This window comes from Tamandua tetradactyla, chromosome 1 (assembly GCF_023851605.1).
Source record: "Tamandua tetradactyla isolate mTamTet1 chromosome 1, mTamTet1.pri, whole genome shotgun sequence".
NCBI lineage: Eukaryota > Metazoa > Chordata > Mammalia > Pilosa > Myrmecophagidae > Tamandua > Tamandua tetradactyla.
The window spans coordinates 19,517,621-19,541,227 of record NC_135327.1 but is presented as its reverse complement, the minus strand read 5'-3'; the positions used below and the strand labels follow the sequence as shown (position 1 = coordinate 19,541,227).

Here is a 23,607-nt window from a genome sequence, read left to right as displayed (position 1 = left end):
ATTTAGAAAAAGAAATAAAGAGACAACAGAAAAAGAAATAAAACGATAACAGAAAAAAAAGATTATACATACGATACCCCTTACCCCTCGCTTTCGTTTACCACTAGCATTTCAAACTAAATTTATTTTAACATTTGTTCCCTCTATTATTTATTTTTATTCCATATGTTCTACTCTTCTGTTGATATAGTAGATAAAAGGAGCATCAGACACAAGGTTTTCACATTCACAGAGTCTCATTGTGAAAGCTATATCATTGTTCAATCATCATCAAGAAACATGGCTACTGGAACACAGCTCTACATTTTCAGGCAGTTCCCTCCAGCCTCTCCACTACATCTTGAACAACAAGGTGATATCTACTTAATGCATAAGAATAACCTCCAGCATAACCTCTCGACTCTGTTTGGAATCTCTCAGCCATTGACACTTAGTCTCATTTCACTCTTCCCTCTTTGGTTGAGAAGGTTCTCTCAATCCCTTGATGTTAATTCCTTAGCTCATTCTAGGGTTTTTCTCAGTCCCTTGATGCTGAGTCTCAGCTCATTCCAGGATCCCTGTCCCACGTTGCCAAGAAGGTCCACACCCCTGGGAGTCATGTCCCATGCAGTGGGGGACGGTGGTGAGGCTGGTCGTCATGTTGGCTGGAGAGAGAGGCCACATCTGAGCAACAAAAGAGGCTCTCTTGGGGGTGACTCTTAGGCCTAAATTTTAAGTAGACTTGACCTATCTTTTGTGGGGTTAAGTTTCATGTGAACAAACCCCAAGACTGGGGGCTCAGCCTATAGCTTTGGTTGTCCACACTGCTTGTGAGAATATCAAGAATTCAACTTGGGGAAGTTGAATTTCTCCCCACTCTCACCATTCCCTGAAGGGGGCTTGCAAATACTTTTCCAGTCACTGATCAAATCACTCTGGGATTCATCGGGTCATCGCTCTGGACAAACCAACAAAATCTCATGTCCTACCTTAGATTCCAAGTACTTATGGTGTTCAATCAAACTATCTACATGAGTTATATTAGGAAACGCTCTAGTCAAAATATAAGTTTTGTAACAAATAAACATTTTTGGCTTTAGTCTCAAACATAAGGTGACATTTTAAAGTATTAATTATCATCTATTTTTAGCACCCTGCAATAATGACAATCCTGTTCTTCCTCATGCAAAAACATTTTTAAAATTTGTACATTGTACATTTCACTATTACTGTACACTCTAGGCATTCCTAGATTATACCATCTCAATCTTTACCATCTATCTTTCTTTCTGATTTCATTTATGTCCCCAGCCCTCCTCCCTCTATCATTCTCACATGCAGCTTCATTCAGTGTTTTAACATAATTACGTTACAGTTAGGTAGTATTGTGCTATCCATTTCTGAGTTTTTATGAGCATCTTTCTTGATATGTTTATTAGCCATTTAGATTTTCCTTTGCATAAAATTGTCTCTTCATTCTCTCAATTTTTTCCTATTAAATTGTCTTTTTCCTTATTGATCTGTAAGAGTTCTTTATTTATTTGGGATATTCTTTGTTGAATATGTTGCAAATGCTTTATCCCTGCCTTGTACTTACCTTTTTCTTTCTTTCCTTTTTTTTTTCCACGTGTGCCAGGCACTGGAACCGAACCCGGGTCTCCGGCATGGTAGACGAGAACTCTGCCACTGAGACACCGTTGTCGGCCCTTCTGCTTACCTTTTAACTTTGCTTATGGAGTCTTTGCCTATAGAGAACTTTGGAATTTTTAAATCCTTGTTTCTGAACGTTTGGGAGCCCGAACAGTTCAAAGCAGCTCCAAGTACTAGACCTAGAGTCAATGGGACCTAGGTTACTATCCCATCTCTGCTTCTTGCTAACAGTAACCCTTTGTGGGCAAATCCTTTCATTTCTTTGACCCTCCCTTCCTCACTGTGAGGATTAACTAGGTGGACTGTATAAAAAGAGTCCAATAAATTGTTATTAATGTACTAATATTACTATTATGATGATATTGACACGCAGAGACCACCAGAACACTGCAAGCCAGAATAGGAAATGACTTGCTAAAAGACATGCGCTCAACCGACCAGGCGCGAACCTGAAATACTCAGGTGAGCGTTGTCTCCTCCCCTTTTAGCCCCGCCCCCAGGCCCCACCACAGCGGGAAGCACAGGACCGGAAAGCTGCGTGCGACGCAGGAGGGGCCGGTCTGAGAAGCAAGATTCGCCAGGATAGGGCAGTAGGTTAGCGCGGGAGGGGCGGGACAGGTCAGGGGGCGGGGCTTCGCTGGAGCTGGTCTTAGGGCCCAGCTTCCGCGTGCGTTTGTCGGGCGGACGAGAGCGCGCGGCAGGGGCGTGTCGGTCGTGCGGGGCGGGGCCAGGCGGGGGGCGGGGCGGCGCGCGGCCTAACGGCGGCGGCGGCTGGAGAGGCGGCGGCGTTGCAGCCTGTAGGCGAGTGTGGCTGCTGCAAGTCCCGCTGCTGCGCCTGCGAGCGATTCAGGCGGCGGGCCGAGGCCGGCGGCGCGGGACAGTCGTCGTGCGGCGATGGTGGGCGTCCCTGGAGCGGCTGCCTTCCAGCGTAAGCGGGACGGTAGGGCGGGCGCGGAGGGGGGGCGTGTGAGGGGCCTGCGGCTCCACAGACTGGAGGCTCTCGGGAGGCCCCCGGCGCGAACACGGTCTGGGGAAACTGAGGTCCAAAGCCGGGCAGCGGGCCCAAGGTCACGCGGCGGACTGGGCCTCTCCGTGCTCCGGAGGCGGCCCCAGAGCCTCCCGCACCGCCCGGAGGGCTCGAGGCTCACAGTGAGCGAAATTGTGGGCCCCGCGGCCTCGGAGCCCAGGTCGGGCCGGCGTCTCTCGGACTTGCACGCAAACAAGTATTGTTTTGTTCTCTCAGCGCTCGGGCCAGAAACTCCGGTTTCTGGAAAAATATTACGTGCGCTGCCTTTTGGAGGGTGTGTGATCGATGGTGGAGGGGACGAGAATGGCCCGTCTGAGGGCCTTGGACTTCAGGATCGGGGGTCGTATTGCCTCTCTTCACGTCCCAGCTCGCCACTTAAAGACTGTGACCTTGGGCCCTTTCGAGCCTCAGTTCTTCCATCTGTAGAGCGGGAATGTGGAGAGCTCCCCACCCCCTAGAGCTCCAGAGTTTTGCTTGGCACAGAACAGGGCTCATCTACGAGAGTGAAAACTGTTTTATTGTAATCGCTAATAAACCTCGTACAGTTGAACCTCATTCGGGAAAGCCCGATATTGGGCTCTGGTTGTGTATTTAAGATTTTATTTTGTCTTCGCTTAGTGTTTTAATTATTTTTACCCCCATTTATCCTTTCCAGCATTTTGGGGCTGCGTCTCTTAGAAACGACAGTAAAATTTTAATTGTTTATCGTTACAGTAGTAGTAATAGCCAACATTGTTTGAGGATCAGGCATATTGCATTCTATTTCATTCAATATTTATTAAATCATCTATTAAGTAAAAAGTACCATTCTAAGCTCTGGGAATGTAGCAGCAACCCAGATAGACCAAACTCCTACTTTGAGTTTAGCTGTGGGAGTGGGGAGGCAGAGTAAATGAGGAAACAGATAAATCCATTTTGCATGTTTTTTTCCTCGTTTGATCCTGGGGCAACCGAATAAGAGGTAGGTACTTGAGTTTGCCTATTTTGTAAAGGATGAAAATGAGAAACAGAAGGGACCCTGCTTCTAAAGATCAACAACTTGGATGGGGTAGTCTCGAGCCCATGTCCTTCAACACAAAAGGGAAGCTTGTACAGCCTCTCTTTGTTTGGCACCCGTAAAAATATTGGATTAAAGAAATACAGAGTTTGCACTTAGCTAATGCCTCGTTCAGGTCTGCAGTCCCAGCTTGTGATGGCTCATTCCTCCTGAGCTTATTACTAAAGAGACGGACAGAGGTGACACATTAGGTGTGACAAAGTTGTACCATCTCAGTCAGATGAAAGCACCTTTAATTTGAGCTTACATTTTTTTATGTCCAAATATCTTGTATGCAGTTTTTAAACTATGACTAAAAGCATAATTTTTTGGTTCTATTATATAATTACAGGTTTGTCTGTTTTTTTTAAATTTAGTGTTTCTTAGGGAATTTCAGATTACATTTCTAGGCACTGTGCTTACTATACTTTTTATTTTAATCTGAAAGCATCTAGTAAGAGTTGTATTAAAATGGAATGGTGTTGACAGGATTTTTTCAGTAAGGTTTTCATGATGCGGTTAGGTTCAGCATTAGTAAGTATCAAGCTCTGTGTAGAACATTCGTTTTACAAAGATGAATAAGAGCAGACTTTTGCCTCCAGAAGCTTACCTATATAGTCTTGATTGACTAATGTTTATTTATTTTTTATTTTTTTATTTTTGGGTGCATGGTCAGGTCTCCTGAATGGAAGGCGGCCATTCAAACCACTGAACTACAGGTGCACCCTGATTGACTAATGTTTTTAACAGAAGGCCCTAGGGAGAGATAATGTAGGAATTTTCTCTTGAGACCAGTGCTTCAGCCCCTGAACCAGAGTTACTGGGGAAGTAGTCTAGAGCAGTGGCCTCGAGTGTTTTTAGAATTCATTCCATCAGTAAGTATTAAGTATGCACACAATTATATGAATGTTTACTTTAAATTATAATTACAATGTGATGGTACCTGTATTATATACACTTTATAATGTGTAAAGTGGAAATTTTACAAAAGGGTGTGCTAAAATAAATATAAGTAGAAATTATAACATTGTTTTTCCATATCCCGGTGTGTGAATAGTAATTATGCCTCCTGGGGTGAAGATCATTGGTCTTAAAGTGGGACCTTCCCCTCAACCCATTAGGCCTGTTAGACTCTGAAAAGATCTGGCTTATTCAGTAAAGGCAATAGAATGTAGTGGTTTAGAATTTTAATTCTGGAGTTTTGCCTAGGTTGAAGTCTTCCAGTCCAATCTTTAATAGCTTTGAGACTTTGGGGCAAGTTGCTTAGCTTTTCTGTGCACTTCCTTTTCCTCATCTGTAAAATTGAGATGATGAGAGTTCTTGTCTCATTTCTACTTTTATTGTGAAGATATTACTGTAGCATATATGTTATGTAAAATGCTTAAAACAGTATTTGACCCACTGTATTTTGTGTGTTGTTAGAGGCTGATACAAAGATGACTTAGGATCTACAGTCTGATAGGGGCCCTGCACAGGTAATCAGGTAGTGAGTGATAAAGTGGTTTAAGTGCTCTAAGCAAAAGTTTTTGGGAATGCAGAGGAGGCTTGACTAATTTATTGTTCTTTGAGGGTCCTAGTAAAGTCTAAGTAAGGAGATGACATTTGAACCAGTTCTTAAAGAAGGAAAGGGGCTTTCTCCCAGAAAGAAGGGGCTGTCCTTATTGGCCCAGAGTAAAGGGTATGGAAATTGGAGTCTGTTGAGTGCTTGGTAAATAGATCCCCAGATCTGGAAGTATGAGGAACCTATGTGTGGCCAGTGAATTACAGCTGGAGTTGAGCCTGACAGTGACCAGATGATTAGGAAGCATATTCTAGAACATTTCACTGCATCTCAGCTCTTTCCTCTCTGTTGGCACTTACCTCATTCTTCCTTCTTAGTTACTGAAGAATATAAGCCCTTAAAATATAAGCTTCTTGAGAGTTATAATTACATCTGCATTTTTGTGTTTGTATTTTGCCTGGTACGGTGCCTTTTGCATCATAGTTGTATGACTTCTCTTTTTGTTTAGACTACTTCAGAATAGTAAGACATGCTCTTGAGGCCTGAAGGCACATGGTAAACAATAAAGATGTCAAGTAGTGACATCCAAATACCATGTTATTAATAAGGATGGTAAATGACAAAAATAAGCATGTTAAAAAATGGAAAGTGTCTTCCTGTCTCATGGCAGAAATTTTAAAGATTACAAAAATAAAATAATGAAAATGTAAAAAGAAAAAAAAGTAAAGTATGAGGAAGAGTTTATAAATCACTGGTCTTTCAAGGGAGGCCAAACAATGACAAATGAAATGATAAATAACCATATACTAGTGAAAAACTTGGTTACAGGCTACTTTATGGTAGCTAGGCTCTGTGCATTACTATTCAAAAAGGGAAGGAATTGTCATGTTTAGCAGCCCTCTCCTTATTTGGGCTCTTAGCCATTAGAATTATAGAAGAGATGTGAAACAGCACCAGAAAGATTTCTCTAAGTCTGAATTGTGTCTTCTGCTTGCTCTTCTAGATTGATTTTCCATCCTTTCTCACCCTGTTCTCTACCCTGGAAGGCTGACTTTAACTACTTGGGCTACATCAGTGGACTCCCTTATCTGAGGTCATTTTATTTCCCTGCCCCCTCCCTAATGGTGTGGCCTTTAAGAGGTTGTGTCCCTTGATTGAAGGTCACCGCATCTCTCAAGATGGTCCTTTCTAGGTGACTTGCTCCTTCTAGGTTTAGAAACTTATAATTTCCCTGTCCCTTGGGCCAAGAGGTGACAATAGCTTTGCTCTCACTAGTCCCAGTTACTACACTGTCCATTGTGATTATCTTATACCCTGTCCATACCTTTCTTTATAGTCCCCTTATTAAACCTTTCTTGAAGTATCCTTACCATAGTATGCCATCTCTTTACTGCTGGACCATGACTTTGTTAATAGGATAACTTCTTAGATTTAGATTTTCCCTCAAAGCCTACTCATAGTCTATACATACTCCAAATAAAAAATTTACATGATTCCTTTGCTCATAGCAGACTTAAAAGCAACAAATCAGAGAGGAGGAGCAAGGTGTGTGCACGCTAACAATGAAAATTAACGTCTTAGTCTTCTTTGTGGTCCTTACCTATTATGCCACACTGATGTATTTATCATGTTTTTTTTTCCCCCTTCCCCAAGTTATTGGAGGAGAAAAGAGGTGCTATATGATAAAAATCATCATGACCTGGGACCAGTTTTCCTTGAAACAAATAGCCCTGCATGCTTCCAGTAGCCCTTGAGTTCAACACTGTGTTTTAGCAGTCAATTTTCTTAAGAATCACACAGTCATAACAAGTTAAATTTCAGTTAGACATGAGGCAGGTTGTTTGGCATAATTTTGCAGATCTTAGAGACAGACTTTGGGTTTGAGGTCCAGGTCTATGGGAAGCTATTCAATCTCTAAAACAAATTTTTTGTGGCTTTTATTTTTGTTTTTAAGTTATAAAATGGTGATGAGTCCTACCTAATAATAACAGTGATTAATCTGGAATGCTTGTTTTGGGCCAGTTACCATAGCAAGCATTATATTTGCCTTTTAATCCTCACCTCCACTCTTTATATCCTTATTTTATAGATTAGGAAATTTGTAAATGTAGGAAATTCCCAAATGACTCAGAGAAGTCCTACAGCTAATAAATGACCAAATCTAGATATCTTTCTGACTGTAGAGCCTGAGCTTTAAATCATTAAGGTAGCTATTGTTTATTTAAAATCGTTGGCTGTCAGTGAATGAGAAAAATTGAACCCTCATTCTCAAATGTGTCACTGTAACTTTTCTAAATTTTGAAAGGTCATTTAAGCCACCATCTTTAAGGTGGCTGGAGAGAGCAGTGCTTATTTATAGATGTGTAAAAATATTTGCATTATAGTACATTTCCTGGCTCCTCTCTTTTTAGGGGAGAATGTTTAGAACCTTTGTTGCCTCATGCTCTATACATGCACCCCACCCCCAACCCTTTTGTGGAGTTGAGTGAGGTGAGCCAAACTGAAGGCTTTGAGAGCAATATTGCTACAAACCTTAATTACGTAATCACCTATCTGCATGTTAAGTTAGAATTGACATTTCAGTGAGTCCTTGTGTAGAGTTGGGTGTAAGTTTTCTTTTTAGGAACAAAGTTATCCTTTGACTGTATTTTGAAGATTGAGATTTGTAAAATTGAATCATGTCTTGGATACTTGTAATGATTTTTTCTCCATCTTCGGCTTTTGAGTACATTTATGCTGGCTTGGAACCTCTTGGCTTTCCTGCATAAGGACAGATTCCAAAAATAAACAGAGATTGACTTTAAAGCTTTTTTTTTTTTAATTTTAAGTCTGTTGGGATAGAATATGTGAATCCAGGCTTTATGATCAGTTGCATTTAATGAATGCATTTAGGTGGAGGTGGGAAGGATGGTTTAAATGATAGTGTATAATGAATGAGTAAAGCATACCACCAAGATGAGTTAATTCATTAAGATCATAATCTTCCAAGGTAAGGTATTTGGAGGAGAGGAATGGGAAAATAAGTTGTTTTCTCACCTGCTAGTTTTATTGTTTTGAACTCATTATAGAAAATAATCACTTGATTGTAAAGATTTTCTGCAAATCCCTAAAAGTTTGAAGGTTGATGAGGGATGATCTCTGTCTGGTTATTGTCTATGCTAAGATTATCAAGGGCTGAGCCTCGATAGCACCGTACTGACAATTCACGTGTGTAATATGAGCTAGTGTACATACATGTGACAGAGCCTTTTCTGGGTTTTATTGCGGCTGGTTAAGTAGCTTTTTGCCTCTGTCTCTTGTTTCTGTCCCTGGCCCATTGAGGACCTTGAGGCTATCTGAAATTATAGGGACTGGGATACCATAAATTAAACTTGTAAAATAATTCAATAGCAGATATGTCAATGAAATCTGGATTTTAAGTTCAGTTGAACCCTTTTAAGGAAAGAAAAAGTCTTTCTGCTGGGTATTTTTCATGTATTCATCTCATGTAATTCTTAGAACAACCCTACGGAGGGAGTTACTATCTTTTTTTTATAGATGAGGAAGTAAGGCACAGAGAAGTTAAGTAAATTGCCCTAGGTCACAGTTAATAAGTAGCAGATACATGATTCAAATCTAGTTGTATCCTGATGTTGAGTTCACTCATTATGTGCTGAATCTAAACCCACTATTTTCCTCGCTCTATCACATAGCCTCTTTTCATTAGACTAGAAGTTTTTAGATATGTCTTCCAGAGGAGGCAAGATTAATCCTTGAAGATACTTAATTTCTCATCACCTTTGTTCAACTACTTTTCCTAATAACAACTCTTTATTTAAAAACATATTCTAGGAATTAGTATCTAATTTAAAGATCACAGTAACAGATCTTACCCAGAGGTATCCTAAATTGCCCTTAGAGATGAATTAATTAAAAAAAAATGACAGCAGAAATCCTCAGCAGGCTTTACCAATTCATCACGTGTTTCCTGTTCTTAGCAAGCAGGTAATGGCAATGAACATCAAAAGCCTAAAAAATATCCTTACTAATTTTACGTGGCTCTGGGAAGAGCTGTCAAATATGAATCATCAAATACAGTATATGGACAATGCAATGAACCTTTACTTTGGAATGTGGCTGGTGAAGGATTTTCAGTAAGTAAATGCAGAAATCAAAGTAAAATCAGAATTACCAGGTATCCTGACCGAATTTATAGCTTTGGAGTTGACTAGACCTTTCAATTAAATTAGCTGATGCAGACAAATATGTAACTTGATTCCTTCAGCCGCTCAAGTGAAATGTTAATACCAGCCGCTCAAGTGAAATGTTAATACCAGGCATAGTACACCTCCCTTAGACGTGCTTTGACCTTTTCCTTGCACAAATGTTTCCCTTAGTCCTTTGTTAATTTAGCCATCTAAGTTAAGAGGTCCTGCCTACTTTTTTGAAGCCACGTGAGAACACATATTCCAAACAGCAGATTTATTCATTTTTACCTTCTCTCTCTAGAGTTACATTAACCACACCCCATTCGCTCTTCAAATTCACATGTAGTTTTCAGCTAGTTTACTGTCTCCTTGCCCACTACCTGTTGTTCTCTCCTCAATAAAACTAGAATATCACTGACATTTTTCTCTCCTCAAAATTTGGCAGGGTTTTCTTGTCCTTGATATTAAGAAAATGAATCTTGTGTATTTTTGTTTCCTTCCAGAGAACTGGAGCTAACTATAAGGGGTCCAGACAGACAGAAAGCAAGTGATCTTTGTGGCTGAGATAAAAGACAAGTGGTTTAGGAGAGAAAGGTTCAGAATGGAGAGGGAGAAGTGTGATATCTAAGTTCTGAAGGCATTCCCCAGTAGCTGCTTAGAGCTCAGCAACTCTCATTAGACCCCTTTATTTGTCCTTGGTGTCTAGTATGGCTAAGTAATTTAAGCTATACTCTTAGGACTTCTTATATATATATTATATAACACTACAAGGTGCTTTAGAAAAACATATATTCAAGGATAATGTTCAGCATTATTAAAAAAAACTTTTCATACTCCTTTGGTTTGTTTAAATTTGGTATTTTGACATAATTGAAATTAATGGATAAATCAAAAGTAGCATAAAAGTACCTGCAGCATTCACACTGATTCCCTCAATGTCAGTCTTATACCACATTTGCATTATCATTCTCTTTCCCTCTCTCCTCTCTCTCTCTAATTATTATTTTTCTGAGCCATTTTAACAGAAGTTGGAGATTTAAAGCCACTATTTAACACTAAATAATTTAATGTGTATTTCCTAAAAATGACATTTTTTCTTAGAAACCACAGTATACTGTAAGAAGCATAGTCAATGCAATATTTACTGTCTAGTATAAGAAACATATTAAAATTTTGCCAGTTGTTCCAATAATGTTTTCTTACAGGATTTTTTTCTCCCCAACTAGAATCCAAACCAGGATCATGTGTTGTATTTAGTTGTCTTATCTCCAGTTTCCTACAAACTGAAAGAGTCTTTTAGTATTTTATCTTTCATGAACTTGACTTTTTTGAAAGGTTGAACTGTCCTCAATTTGGATTTGTCTTCTTTGTAAATAAATTCAGATCATCCATTTTTGGCAGAAATTTCACAGTGATGTTCTGTTCTTATGAGACATCATTATCGGTAGACACATGATGTCTATTTGTTCATTACTGATCATTTTAACTTTGATCACTTGTTTAAGGTGATGTCTGCCAGGTTTCTCTATTATAAGGTTATTCTTTTTTCTTTTTTAAGTAAGAATCTTGTGGGGTGACACTTTAAATCCTCGTAAATATCTTGTTTTTCATTGAACTTTCACTCACTAGTTTTAGCATCTGTTAATGATTTACTGAGTCAGGTATTACTGTGTATTACCTTACCCTTATTTATTGTGGATTTATAGATTCTTATTTAATTCAATGGGTAATATTCATTACGATCATTTATTGTAGTATTCAAAGTATTCAAGATTTGGTTAGTGGGACCCCTTTTGAGCTGGCTCTTGTGTCTTTTCCTTTTTTTAAAACAAAAGTTTTTAAAATTCTTTTTTAAAATACCAAAAACACCAAACAAATGCAAACATTCTTGCCTTTAAAAAATTTCTTTTATTAATTAAAAAAAAATATTACAAAAAAGAAACACAAGCATTCTTTTTTTTTTTACACGGTCAGGCACCGGGAAGTGAACCCAGGTCCTCTGGCATGGCAGGCAAGCATTCTTGCCTGCTGAGCAACCGTGGCCGGCAAACGTTTTTAACACGTGCTCTTCCATTCTACATATATAATCTAATTCACAATATCATCACATAGTTGCATATTCATCATCATGATCATTTCTTAGAACATTCGCATCAATTCAGAAAAAGAAATAAAAAGACAACAGAAAAAACGAAAACAAAAAACAAATTTTACGTACCATACCCTTTACTCCTCCCTTTCATTGATCACTAGCATTTCAAACTAAATTTATTTTAACATTTGTTCCCCCTATTATTTATTTTTATTCCATGTGTTCTACTTGTTTGCTGACAAGGTAGATAAAAGGAACATCAGACACAAGGTTTTCACCATTACACAGTCACATTGTGAAAGCTATATCATTATACAATCATCATCAAGAAACATGGCTACGGGAAGACAGCTCCACATTTTCAGGCAGTTCCCTCCAGCCTCTCCATTACATCTTGGATAACAAGGTGATATCTACTTAATGTATAAGAATAACCGCCAGGATAACCTCTCGACTCTGTTTGGAATCTCTCAGCCGTTGACACTTTGTCTCGTTTCACTCTTCCCCCTTTTGGTCGAGAAGGTTTTCTCATTCCCTTGATGCTGGGTCTCAGCTCATTCTAGAGTTTTCCTCAATCCCTTGATGCTGAGTCTCAGCATCATTCTGTGATTTCTGTCCCACATTGCCAGGAAGGTCCACACCCCTGGAAGTCATGTCCCACGTAGACAGGGAGAAGGTGGTGAGTTTGCTTGTTGTGCTGGCTGGAGAGAGAGGCCACATCTGAGCAACAAAAGAGGTTCTCTTGGGGGTGATTCTTAGGCCTAATTTTAAGTAGGCTTAACCTATCCTTTCTGGGGTTAAGTTTCATGTGAAGAAACTCCAAGACTGGGGGCTGAGCCTATAGCATTGTTTGTCCACACTGCTTGTGAGAATATCAAGAATTCAACTTGGGAAAGTTGAATTTTCCCCCGTTCTCACCATTCCCCGAAGGGAACTTTGCAAATGCTTTTCCACCCACTGATCAGATCACCCTGGGATTCACTGGGGCATCACCTTGATAAAGCAACATAATCTCATGTCCTACCGAAGGTTCCATGTATTTATGTTGTTCAACCAACTATCTACATAAGTTATATTAGGAGATGCACTAGTCAAAATATAAATTTTGTACCAAATAAACATTTTTTGCTTTAGTCTCAAACATAAGTTGAAAATTTTTTTTATTTACTTTTTTTTTATTAACGGAAAGAAAAAAAAATTCACACAACATTTAGAAATCATACCATTCTACATATGCACTCAGTAATTCTTAACATCATCACATAGATGCATGATCATCGTTTCTTAGTACATTTGCATCGGTTTAGAGGAACTAGCAACACAACAGAAAAAGATATAAAATGTTAATATAGAGAAAAGAAATAAAAGTAGTAATAATAGTAAAAAAAAAACGAACAAAAAAAACCCTATAACTCAGATGCAGCTTCATTCAGTGTTTTAACATGATTACTTTACAATTAGGTATTATTGTGCTGTCCATTTTTGAGTTTTTGTATCTAGTCCTGTTGCACAGTCTGTATCCCTTCAGCTTCAATTACCCATTATCTTACCCTGTTTCTAACTACTGCTGGACTCTGTTACCAATGACATATTTCAAGTTTATTCTCGAATGTCCGTTCACATCAGTGGGACCATACAGTATTTGTCCTTTAGTTTTTGGCTGGACTCACTCAGCATATTATTCTCTAGGTCCATCCATGTTATTACATGCTTCATAAGTTTATCTTGTCTTAAAGCTGCATAATATTCCATTGTATGTATATGCCACAGTTTATTTAGCCATTCTTCTGTTGATGGACATTTTGGCTGTTTCCATCTCTTTGCAGTTGTAAATAACGCTGCTATAAACATTGGTGTGCAAATGTCCGTTTGTGTCTTTGCCGTTAAGTCCTTTGAGTAGATACCTAGCAATGGTATTGCTGGGTCGTATGGCAATTCTATATTCAGCTTTTTGAGGAACCGCCAAACTGCCTTCCACAGTGGTTGCACCATTTGACATTCCCACCAACAGTGGATAAGTGTGCCTCTTTCTCCGCATCCTCTCCAGCACTTGTCATTTTCTGTTTTGTTGATAATGGCCATTCTGGTGGGTGTGAGATGATTTCTCCTTGTGGTTTTGATTTGCATTTCTCTAAAGGCCAGGGACATTGAGCATCTCTTCATGTTCCTCTTGGCCATCCGTATTTCCTCTTCTGGTAGGTGTCTGTTCAAGTCTTTTTCCCATTTTGTAATTGGGTTGGCTGTCTTTTTGTTGTTGAGTTGAACAATCTCTTTATAAATTCTGGATACTAGACCTTTATCTGATATGTCGTTTCCAAATATTGTCTCCCATTGTGTAGGCTGTCTTTCTACTTTCTTGATGAAGTTCTTTGATGCACAAAAGTGTTTAATTTTGAGGAGTTCCCATTTCTTTCTTTCTTTCTTCAGTGCTCTTGCTTTAGGTTTAAGGTCCATAAAACTGCCTCCAGTTGTAAAATTCATAAGATATCTCCCTACATTTTCCTCTAACTGTTTTATGGTCTTAGACCTAATGTTTAGATCTTTGATCCATTTTGAGTTAACTTTTGTATAAGGTGTGAGATACGGGTCTTCTTTCATTCTTTTACCTATGGATATCCAGTTCTCTAGGCACCATTTATTGAAGAGACTGTTCTGTCCCAGGTGAGTTGGCTTGACTGCCTTATCAAAGATCAAATGTCCATAGATGAGAGGGTCTATATCTGAGCACTCTATTTGATTCCATTGGTTGATATATCTATCTTTATGCCAATACCGTGCTGTTTTGACCACTGTGGCTTCATAATATGCCTTAAAGTCCGGCATTGCGAGACCTCCAGCTTCGTTTTTTTTCCTCAAGATGTTTTTAGCAATTCGGGGCACCCTGCCCTTCCAGATAAATTTGCTTATTGGTTTTTCTAATTCTGAAAAATAAGTTGTTGGGATTTTGATTGGTGTTGCATTGAATCTGTAGATCAGTTTAGGTAGGATTGACATCTTAATTATATTTAGTCTTCCAATCCATGAACACGGTATGCCCTTCCATCTATTTAGGTCTTCTGTGATTTCTTTTAGCAGTTTTTTGTAGTTTTCTTTATATAGGTTTTTTGTCTCTTTAGTTAAATTTATTCCTAGGTATTTTATTCTTTTAGTTGCGATTGTAAATGGGATTCGTTTCTTGATTTCCCCCTCAGCTTGTTCATTACTAGTGTATAGAAAAGCTACAGATTTTTGAATGTTGATCTTGTAGCCTGCTACTTTGCTGTACTCATTTATTAGCTCTAGTAATTTTGTTGTGGATTTTTCCGGGTTTTCGACGTATAGTTTCATATCGTCTGCAAACAGTGATAGTTTTACTTCTTCCTTTCCAATTTTGATGCCTTGTATTTCTTTTTCTTGTCTAATTGCTTTGGCTAGAACTTCCAACACATTGTTGAATAATAGTGGTGATAGTGGACATCCTTGTCTTGTTCCTGATCTTAGGGGGAAAGTTTTCAATTTTTCCCCATTGAGGCTGATATTAGCTGTGGGTTTTTCATATATTCCCTCTATCATTTTAAGGAAGTTCCCTTGTATTCCTATCTTTTGAAGTGTTTTCAACAGGAAAGGATGTTGAATCTTGTCAAATGCCTTCTCTGCATCAATTGAGATGATCATGTGATTTTTCTGCTTTGATTTGTTGATGTGGTGTATTACATTAATTGATTTTCTTATGTTGAACCATCCTTGCATACCTGGGATGAATCCTACTTGGTCATGATGTATAATTCTTTTAATGTGTTGTTGGATACGATTTGCTAGAATTTTATTGAGGATTTTTGCATCTATATTCATTAGGGAGATTGGTCTGTAGTTTTCTTTTTTTGTAATATCTTTGCCTGGTTTTGGTATGAGGGTGATGTTGGCTTCATAGAATAAATTAGGTAGTTTTCCCTCCACTTCGATTATTTTGAAGAGTTTGAGGAGAGTTGTGGTACTAATTCTTTCTGGAATGTTTGATATAATTCACACGTGGAGCCATCTGGTCCTGGACTTTTCTTTTTAGGGAGCTTTTGAATGACTAATTCAATCTCTTTACTTGTGATTGGTTTGTTGAGGTCATCTATTTCTTCTTGAGTCAAAGTTGGTTGTTCATGTCTTTCCAGGAACCCGTCCATTTCATCTAAATTGTTGTATTTATTAGCGTAAAGTTGTTCATAGTATCCTGTTATTACCTCCTTTATTTCTGTGAGGTCAGTCGTTATGTCTCCTCTTCCATTTCTGATCTTATTTATTTGCATCCTCTCTCTTCTTCTTTTTGTCAGTCTTGCTAAGGGCCCATCAATCTTATTGAATTTCTCATAGAACCAACTTCTGGTCTTATTGATTTTCTCTGTTGTTTTCATGTTTTCAATTTCATTTATTTCTGCTCTAATCTTTGTTATTTCTTTCCTTTTGCTTGCTTTGGGATTAGTTTGCTGTTCTTTCTCCAGTTCTTCCAAGTGGACAGTTAATTCCTGCATTTTTGCCTTTTCTTCTTTTCTGATAAAGGCATTTAGGGCAATAAATTTCCCTCTTAGCACTGCCTTTGCTGCGTCCCATAAGTTTTGATATGTTGTGTTTTCATTTTCATTCGCCTCTAGGTATTTACTAATTTCTCTTGCAATTTCTTCTTTGACCCACTTGTTGTTTAAGAGTGTGTTGTTGAGCCTCCATGTGTTTGTGAATTTTCTGGCACTCCGCCTATTATTGATTTCCAACTTCATTCCTTTATGATCTGAGAAAGTGTTGTGTATGATTTCAATCTTTTTAAATTTGTTAAGACTTGCTTTGTGACCCAGCATATGGTCTGTCTTTGAGAATGATCCATGAGCACTTGAAAAAAAGGTGTATCCTGCTGTTGTGGGATGTAGTGTCCTATAAATGTCTGTTAAGTCTAGCTCATTTATAGTAATATTCAGATTCTCTATTTCTTTATTGATCCTCTGTCTAGATTTTCTGTCCATTGATGAGAGTGGTGAATTGAAGTCTCCAACTATTATGGTATATGAGTCTATTTCCCTTTTCAGTGTTTGCAGTGTATTCCTCACGTATTTTGGGGCATTCTGGTTCGGTGCGTAAATATTTATGATTGTTATGTCTTCTTGTTTAACTGTTCCTTTTATTAGTATATAGTGTCCTTCTTTGTCTCTTTTAACTGTTTTACATTTGAAGTCTAATTTGTTGGATATTAGTATAGCCACTCCTGCTCTTTTCTGGTTGTTATTTGCATGAAATATCTTTTCCCAACCTTTCACTTTCAACCTATATTTATCTTTGGGTCTAAGATGTGTTTCCTGTAGACAGCATATAGAAGGATCCTGTTTTTTAATCCATTCTGCCAGTCTATGTCTTTTGATTGGGGAATTCAGTCCATTAACATTTAGAGTTATTACTGTTTGGATAATATTTTCCTCTACCATTTTGCCTTTTGTATTATATATATCATATCTGACTTTCCTTCTTTCTACACTCTTCTCCATGCCTCTCTCTTCTGTCTTTTTGTATCTGACTCTAGTGCCCCCTTTAGTATTTCTTGCAGAGCTGGTCTCTTGGTCACAAATTCTCTCAGTGACTTTTTGCCTGAGAATGTTTTAATTTCTCCCTCATTTTTGAAGGACAATTTTGCTGGATATAGGAGTCTTGGTTGGCAGTTTTTCTCTTTTAGTAACTTAAATATATCATCCCACTGTCTTCTAGCTTCCATGGTTTCTGCTGAGAAATCTACACATAGTCTTATTGGGTTTCCCTTGTATGTGATGGATTGCTTCTCTCTCGCTGCTTTCAAGATCCTCTCTTTTTCTTTGACCTCTGACATTCTAACTAGTAAGTGTCTTGGGGAACGCCTATTTGGGTCTAATCTCTTCGGGGTGCGCTGCACTTCTTGGATCTGTAATTTTAGGTCTTTCATAAGAGTTGGGAAATTTTCAGTGATAATTTCTTCCATTAGTTTTTCTCCTCCTTTTCCCTTCTCTTCTCCTTCTGGGACACCCACAACACGTATATTTGTGCGGTTCACATTGTCCTTGAGTTCCCTGATACCCTCTTCAAATTTTTCCATTCTTTTCCGGATAGTTTCTGTTTCTTTTTGGAATTCAGATGTTCCATCCTCCAAATCACTAATTCTATCTTCTGTCTCTTTAAATCTATCATTGTAGGTATCCATTGTTTTTTCCATCTTTTCTACTTTATCCTTCACTTCCATAAGCTCTGTGATTTGTTTTTTCAGTTTTTCTATTTCTTCTTTTTGTTCAGCCCATGTCTTCTTCATGTCCTCCCTCAATTTATCGATTTCATTTTTGAAGAGGTTTTCCATTTCTGTTTGTATATTCAGCATTAGTTGTTTCAGCTCCTGTATCTCATTTGAACTATTGGTTTGTTCCTTTGACTGGGCCATATTTTCAATTTTCTGAGCGTGATCCGTTATCTTCTGCTGGCGTCTGGGCATTTAGTCAGATTTCCCTGGGTGTTGGACCCCACAGGTTGAAAGATTTTTCTGTGAAATCTCTGTTCTGTTTTTCTTATCCTGCCCAGTAGGTGCCGCTCGTGGCACACGTTTGTCTACGGGTTCCGCCGTGAAAGTTGCTGTGGGTCCTTTAACTCTGGAAAACTCTCGCCGTAGGGGAGGTTTGGGAGCCGAAGTCTTGGAAGAGTTCCAGCCGGCCGGGGGGATTCGAATGCGGGGAGTGTCGCCGGCCGCCGCAGCACGGGAGAGCACCCGACCGAATTTCCTAGTCGGCCTGGGGCGCCAAGCGTGGCGGGAGGGCACCAGCTGCCGCAGCCCGGGAGAGTACACTGTTTCCAGCCGGACTGGGGAGTCACGTGTTTGGAAGGGACCCTCCGGTCACCGTTCTCCGCAGTCTGGGGATTTCCGACCCAACTCTCTCAGTTGGTCCGGGGGGCCTCGCGTGGTGGGGGCGCCAGCTGCTGCGGCGCAAGGGGACAGCCTGCCCAATTCTTCCAGCTGGCCTGGGAAGGAGGAAGGGAGGGACTCCGGCCGCTTGCTGTCCCGCCCGGGAAAGTCCGTGCCCGTCGGCGATCTCACCGGAGATGGTTCTCCCAGACAGTCAGCCATTCCAGGATGGGGTATGCTGTCCCGTTGATCTCCGCTGTGGCTCCAGGAGCTGCTCTGTATTGTCTCCACTCCCCCAGTAGCTGTTCTGGGGGAGGAAAGGTGAGGGTGGCAAGGCTGTCGAGGCCGGTGGCGGACGAGCCGATGAAGGCGGAAGAGGGCATGGTGGTGGTTGGAGAGCCGCCGGAGCAGGAGGGGGAAGAGGGGAGAGGAGGGCGGGCGGGCCGGCTGCTGCAGGGCGTGGGCACCGCGCGCCGGGCCGGCAGACAAAGAGGGGAGAGAAGGGCGGGTGGGCCGGCTGTTGCGGGACGTGGGCGCCGCGCGCCGGGCCGGTGGACAAAGAGGGGAGAGGCCATAAGTTGAAATTTTAAAATATTAATTACCATCTATTTTCAGCACCCCACAGTAATGACATTCTTTGTTCTTCCTCTTGCAAACACATTTTCAAAATTTGTACATTTAGTCACTATCATTATACAGTCTAGGCATACCTAGAATATACCATCTCAATCTTTATCGTCTTTCTTTGTGATTTCAGTTATGTCCCCAGCCCTCCTCCCTCTATCATTCTCACATGCAGCTTCATTCAGTGTTTTAACATAATTGTATTATCGTTAGGTAGTATTGTATGGTTATAGCAGCATTATTTACAATAATGTAAATTGTAAACAGTGTAAATTGCTGTCCGTTTCTGAGTTTTTATATTCAGTCCTGTTGCACAATCTGTATCCCTTCAGCTCCCATTACCCAATATCTTACCCTATTTCTATCTCCTGATGGTCTCTGTTACCAAGGAAATATTCCAAGTTTATTCACTAATGTTAGTTCATATCAATGAGACTATACAGTATTTGTTGTTTTCTTTCTGGCTAATCACACTGAGCATAATGTCCTTAAGGTCCATCCATGTTGTTACATACTTCATTACTTTATTCTGTCTTACAGCTGCATAATATTCCATTGTATGTGTATGCCGTAGTTTGTTTAGCCACCCATTTGTTGATGGACACATTTTGGCTTTTTCCATCTCTTGGTAATTGTTAAATAATGCTGCTATAACCATTGGTGTGCAAATGTCCGTTTGTGTCCTTGCCCTCATATCCTTTGAGTAGAGACAGCATATAGATGGGTCCTGTTTTTTAATCCATTCTGCCAGTCTTTGTCTTTTGATTGGGGAGTTTAATACATTAACATTTAGTGTTATTGCTACATGGGTAGTACTTTCTTCTACTATTTTGCCTTCTGGATTTTATATGTCATATCTAATTTTCCTTCTTTTTACCTTTACTCATGGTCTTCCTTTCTACACTCTTCTCCACAGCTCTCACTTCTGTCTTTTCGTATCTGTCTCTAGTGCTCCCTTTAGTATTTCTTGCAGAACTGGTCTCTTGGTCACAAATTCTCTCAGGGATTTTTTGTCTGAAAATGTTTTAATTTCTCCCTCATTTTTGAAGGACAGTTTTGCTGGATATAGAATTCTTGGTTGGTAGTTTTTCTCTTTTAATAATTTAAATATATCATCCCACTGTCTTCTTGCCTCCATGGTTTCTGCTGAGAGATCTACGCATAGTCTTATTGGGCTTCCCTTGTACATGATGGATTGCTTTTCTCTTGCTGCTTTCAGGATTCTCTCTTTCTCTTTGACCTCTGACATTCTGATTATTAAATGTCTTGGAGTATGCCTATTTGGATCTGTTCTCTTTGGGGTATCCTGCACTTCTTGGATCTGTAATTTTAAGTCTTTCATAAGAGTTGGGAAATTTTCAGTGATAATTTCCTTCATTAGTTTTTCTCCTCCTTTTCCATTCTGTTTTCCTTCGCGGACACCCACAACACATATATTCGTGTGCTTCGTGTTGTCATTCAATTCCCTTAATGCCTGCTCATATTTTTCCATTTTTTCCCCTTTATTTTCTTTTTCTTGTTGGATTTCAGATGTTCTGTCCTCCAGTTCACTAATCCTATGTTCTGTCCCTCAAAATCTACCATTGTAGGTTTCCATTGTTTTTTTCATCTCTTCTACCATGCCTTTCATTCCCATAAGTTCTGTGATTTGTTTTTTCAGACTTTCATTTCTTCTTTTTGTTCATTCCTTGCTTTCTTTATATACTCCCTCAATTCACTGATTTTGTTTTTGATGAGATTTTCCATGTCTGTTCGTATATTCTGCATTAATTTTTTCAGTTCCTGTATGTCATTTGAATTGTTGGTTTGTTCCTTTGGGCCGTAGCTTCAAGTTTCCTAGTGTGATTTGTTATTTTTTGCTGGCGTCTAGGCATTTAATTTCCTTAATTAGTTTATTCTGGAGATTGCTTTCACTCCTTTTACCTAGGGTTTTCTTGCTGTATGAATTTGTTCTCTCTCTGTTCTTTGACATTCAGTTCAGCTTATATCTGGACCTCTCACTTAAGTTTTGTTTAACAGAGAAGAATTTTTCAGTTCTTGTTTTCTTGTTTCTTGCCCTGCTTGTATGGTGCCTTTCCTCCCACCCCCCACCCTTAGGAGAGTCTGCTTAGGTGTATTACAGACCCCAGCCGGATTTTCCCAGACCAAACTGGCCCTCCTATCAGGAGGAAATGTCACCTGCATTGGTTTTCCCTGAGGGTGAGACCCAGCAGGTTGAAAGACTTTCCTGTGAAGTCTCTGGGCTCAGTTTTTCTTATCCTGCCCAGTATGTGGTGCTTGTCTGCCTGCAGGTCCCAGCAGCATTAAGTGATGCAGTACCTTTAACTTTGGCTGGGGGTGTGGTGGAGACAGAGGAGAGGTTGTAGGCTGGTTTTAATGGCTTCAAATTACCAAGCCCTGGTGTCTGAATTCCTTGAGGGAAGGATTCCACCTGAGTTGGGCTTCACCCCTCCCCTGGGGAAGTCACAGGCTCTAGACAAGCCCTCAGAGGAGCTTGTTTCTGCCTATGCCTGGGGCAGTTGCAGCCTGAGAAGCCCTGCTGCTGTATCTAAAGGCAGTCAAGCGTTTGTAGAAACACAGCCACCAAAACCTGTTTCCTTTTTTTTTTTTTTTTCTCTTTTTCTGTCAGCACCTCCCCCCCCCCTCCCCCCCCCGCGCCCCGTGCCTGGGTAACAATGAGTGACCTCTGCTTTGACCAGGTTCACCTGAGCTAGGGGCCTATTTTTAGTAGTCAGAATTTGTTAATTAATTCAACAATTGGCATTTGGTTGGGCTCAGCCCCTGTTGCTGGTAAAGTCTCTTTCCTTTACCGTCTGGGAAGCAGCCTGTGGGGGAGGGGCATCAGCTGCCGTGGCTTGGGGAACTCACGGTTCTGTTGTGACTTGCAGCCACTCCAGCTGGTCCAGACTGGAGTACGCTGTGTGTCCAGTCACTGACTTGGCCCCAGGAGCTGTTCTGTACTGTTTCTGGTTATTTAGTAATTGTTCTGGAGGATGAACTAAAATGCGCACATTGTTAAGCTGTCATCTTTGCCTGGAAGTCCCAGGTGGCAGTGACCTTCTTGACTTTTGATCATTCCGTTCTACATATATAATCAGTAATTCACAGTATCATCACATAGTTGCATATTCATCATTATCATGATCATTTTTTTGAACATTTGCATCTATTCAGAAAAAGAAATGAATAGACAACAGAAAAAAATTCATACATACCATACCCCCACGCCTCCCTTTCATTGATCACTAGCATTTCAATCTAAATTTATTTTAACATTTGTTCCCCCTATTATTCATTTTTATTCCATATATTTTACTCGTCTGTTGTTAAAGTAAATAAAAGGAGCAAGACACAAGGTTTTCACAATCACAGTCATATTATGAATGGTGTATCATGATACAATCATCTTCAAGAAACATGGCTGCTGGAACACAGCTCTACATTTTCAGGCAGTTCCCTCCAGCCTCTCCATTACATCTTGACTAACAAGTTGATTTCTGTTTAATGCATGAGAATAACCTCCAGGATAACCTCTCAACCTCTGCTTTTAACCAGCGACCTCTGCTTTTACTCAAGGTTCAGCTGAGCTGGGGGCCTATTTTTAGTAGTCGAAATTTGGTTGGTGTTTGGTTGCGCTCAGCCCCTTCTGCTGGTCAAGTCCCTTTCCTTTCCCCTCTGGGAAGCAACTTGTGGGGGAGGGGCACCAGCCACTGCAGCTTGGGGTAGTCAGGATTCTGGGGACGCTCGCAGCCAGTCCAGCTGGTCCAGACTGGTATACACTGTGTGTCTGGTCACCGATGTGGCCCCAACAGTTGTTCTGTACTGTTTCTGGCTATTAGTTGTTCTGGAGGATGAACTAAATCCCACACCTTGCTAAGCCGCCATCTTGGTTCCTGTCCAAAACAAAAGTTTTTTATTATGATTTATATATGTCTGTTAGATTTAACTCTTGTATCTTATTGTTTAGGTTCTCTATTTCCTTGTTGATGTCTGTGTAGTTATTCTGTCTATAGCAGAGAGTGGTGTATTGAGGTCTCCCAGTATTACTGTTGATATGTCTGTAGTTCCTTTCAGTTTTTCCAGCTCAAGTACTTTGGAGCTTCTTGATTGGGAACAAACACATTTATGATTGTTATTTCTTCCTACTGAATTGTCCCTTTTATTAATATGTAGTGTTTTCTTTGTCTCTTATGACATCTTCACATTTAAAGTCTGTCTGCTATTAGTATAGCTACTCTTGCTTTCTTTTGGTTATAGCTTGCATAGAAGATCTTTTTCCATCCTTTCACTTTCAATTTAAGTATCCTTGAGTCTAAGATGCGTCTCTTGTAAACAGTATATAGATGGATTATGTTTTTTGATCCCTTCTGTCAATGTGTATCTTTTAATTGGTGAGTTTAGTCTGATAATATTCAAAGTAATTACTATAAAAGCAGTTCTTGACTCAACCATCTTGTCCTTTAGTTTTTGTCAGACCTGTATATTATTTTCCTTAAAATTACTTTTACTCATATTCTTCAATTCTGTGTCCTCCCTCAGACCTCCCTCTCCTCCTGTCTTTTTTTTTTAATCAACTGGCAGTGCTCTCTTTAGTATTTCTGGTAGGGCTGTTCTCTTGCTAACTAGTTCTCAGTCTTTCTTTG

The 23,607-nt window shown here is 39.8% G+C and overlaps 1 protein-coding gene across 2 annotated transcripts in view; it reads left to right on the top strand.

Moving 5' to 3' along the window:
• The first annotated feature begins 2,395 nt into the window (after nt 1-2,395).
• CBFA2T2 (CBFA2/RUNX1 partner transcriptional co-repressor 2) overlaps nt 2,396-23,607 on the top strand; it is a 208,890-nt gene continuing 187,678 nt past the window's right edge. Inside the window, exon 1 of one of the 2 annotated variants that reach the window (XM_077111175.1) lies at nt 2,396-2,557. In XM_077111175.1, coding sequence (XP_076967290.1) covers nt 2,524-2,557 — 34 coding nt within the window. In that variant the 5' untranslated portion in view covers nt 2,396-2,523. The remainder of the gene's footprint in view (nt 2,558-23,607) is intronic. The other variant, XM_077111168.1, reaches the window with a different exon arrangement.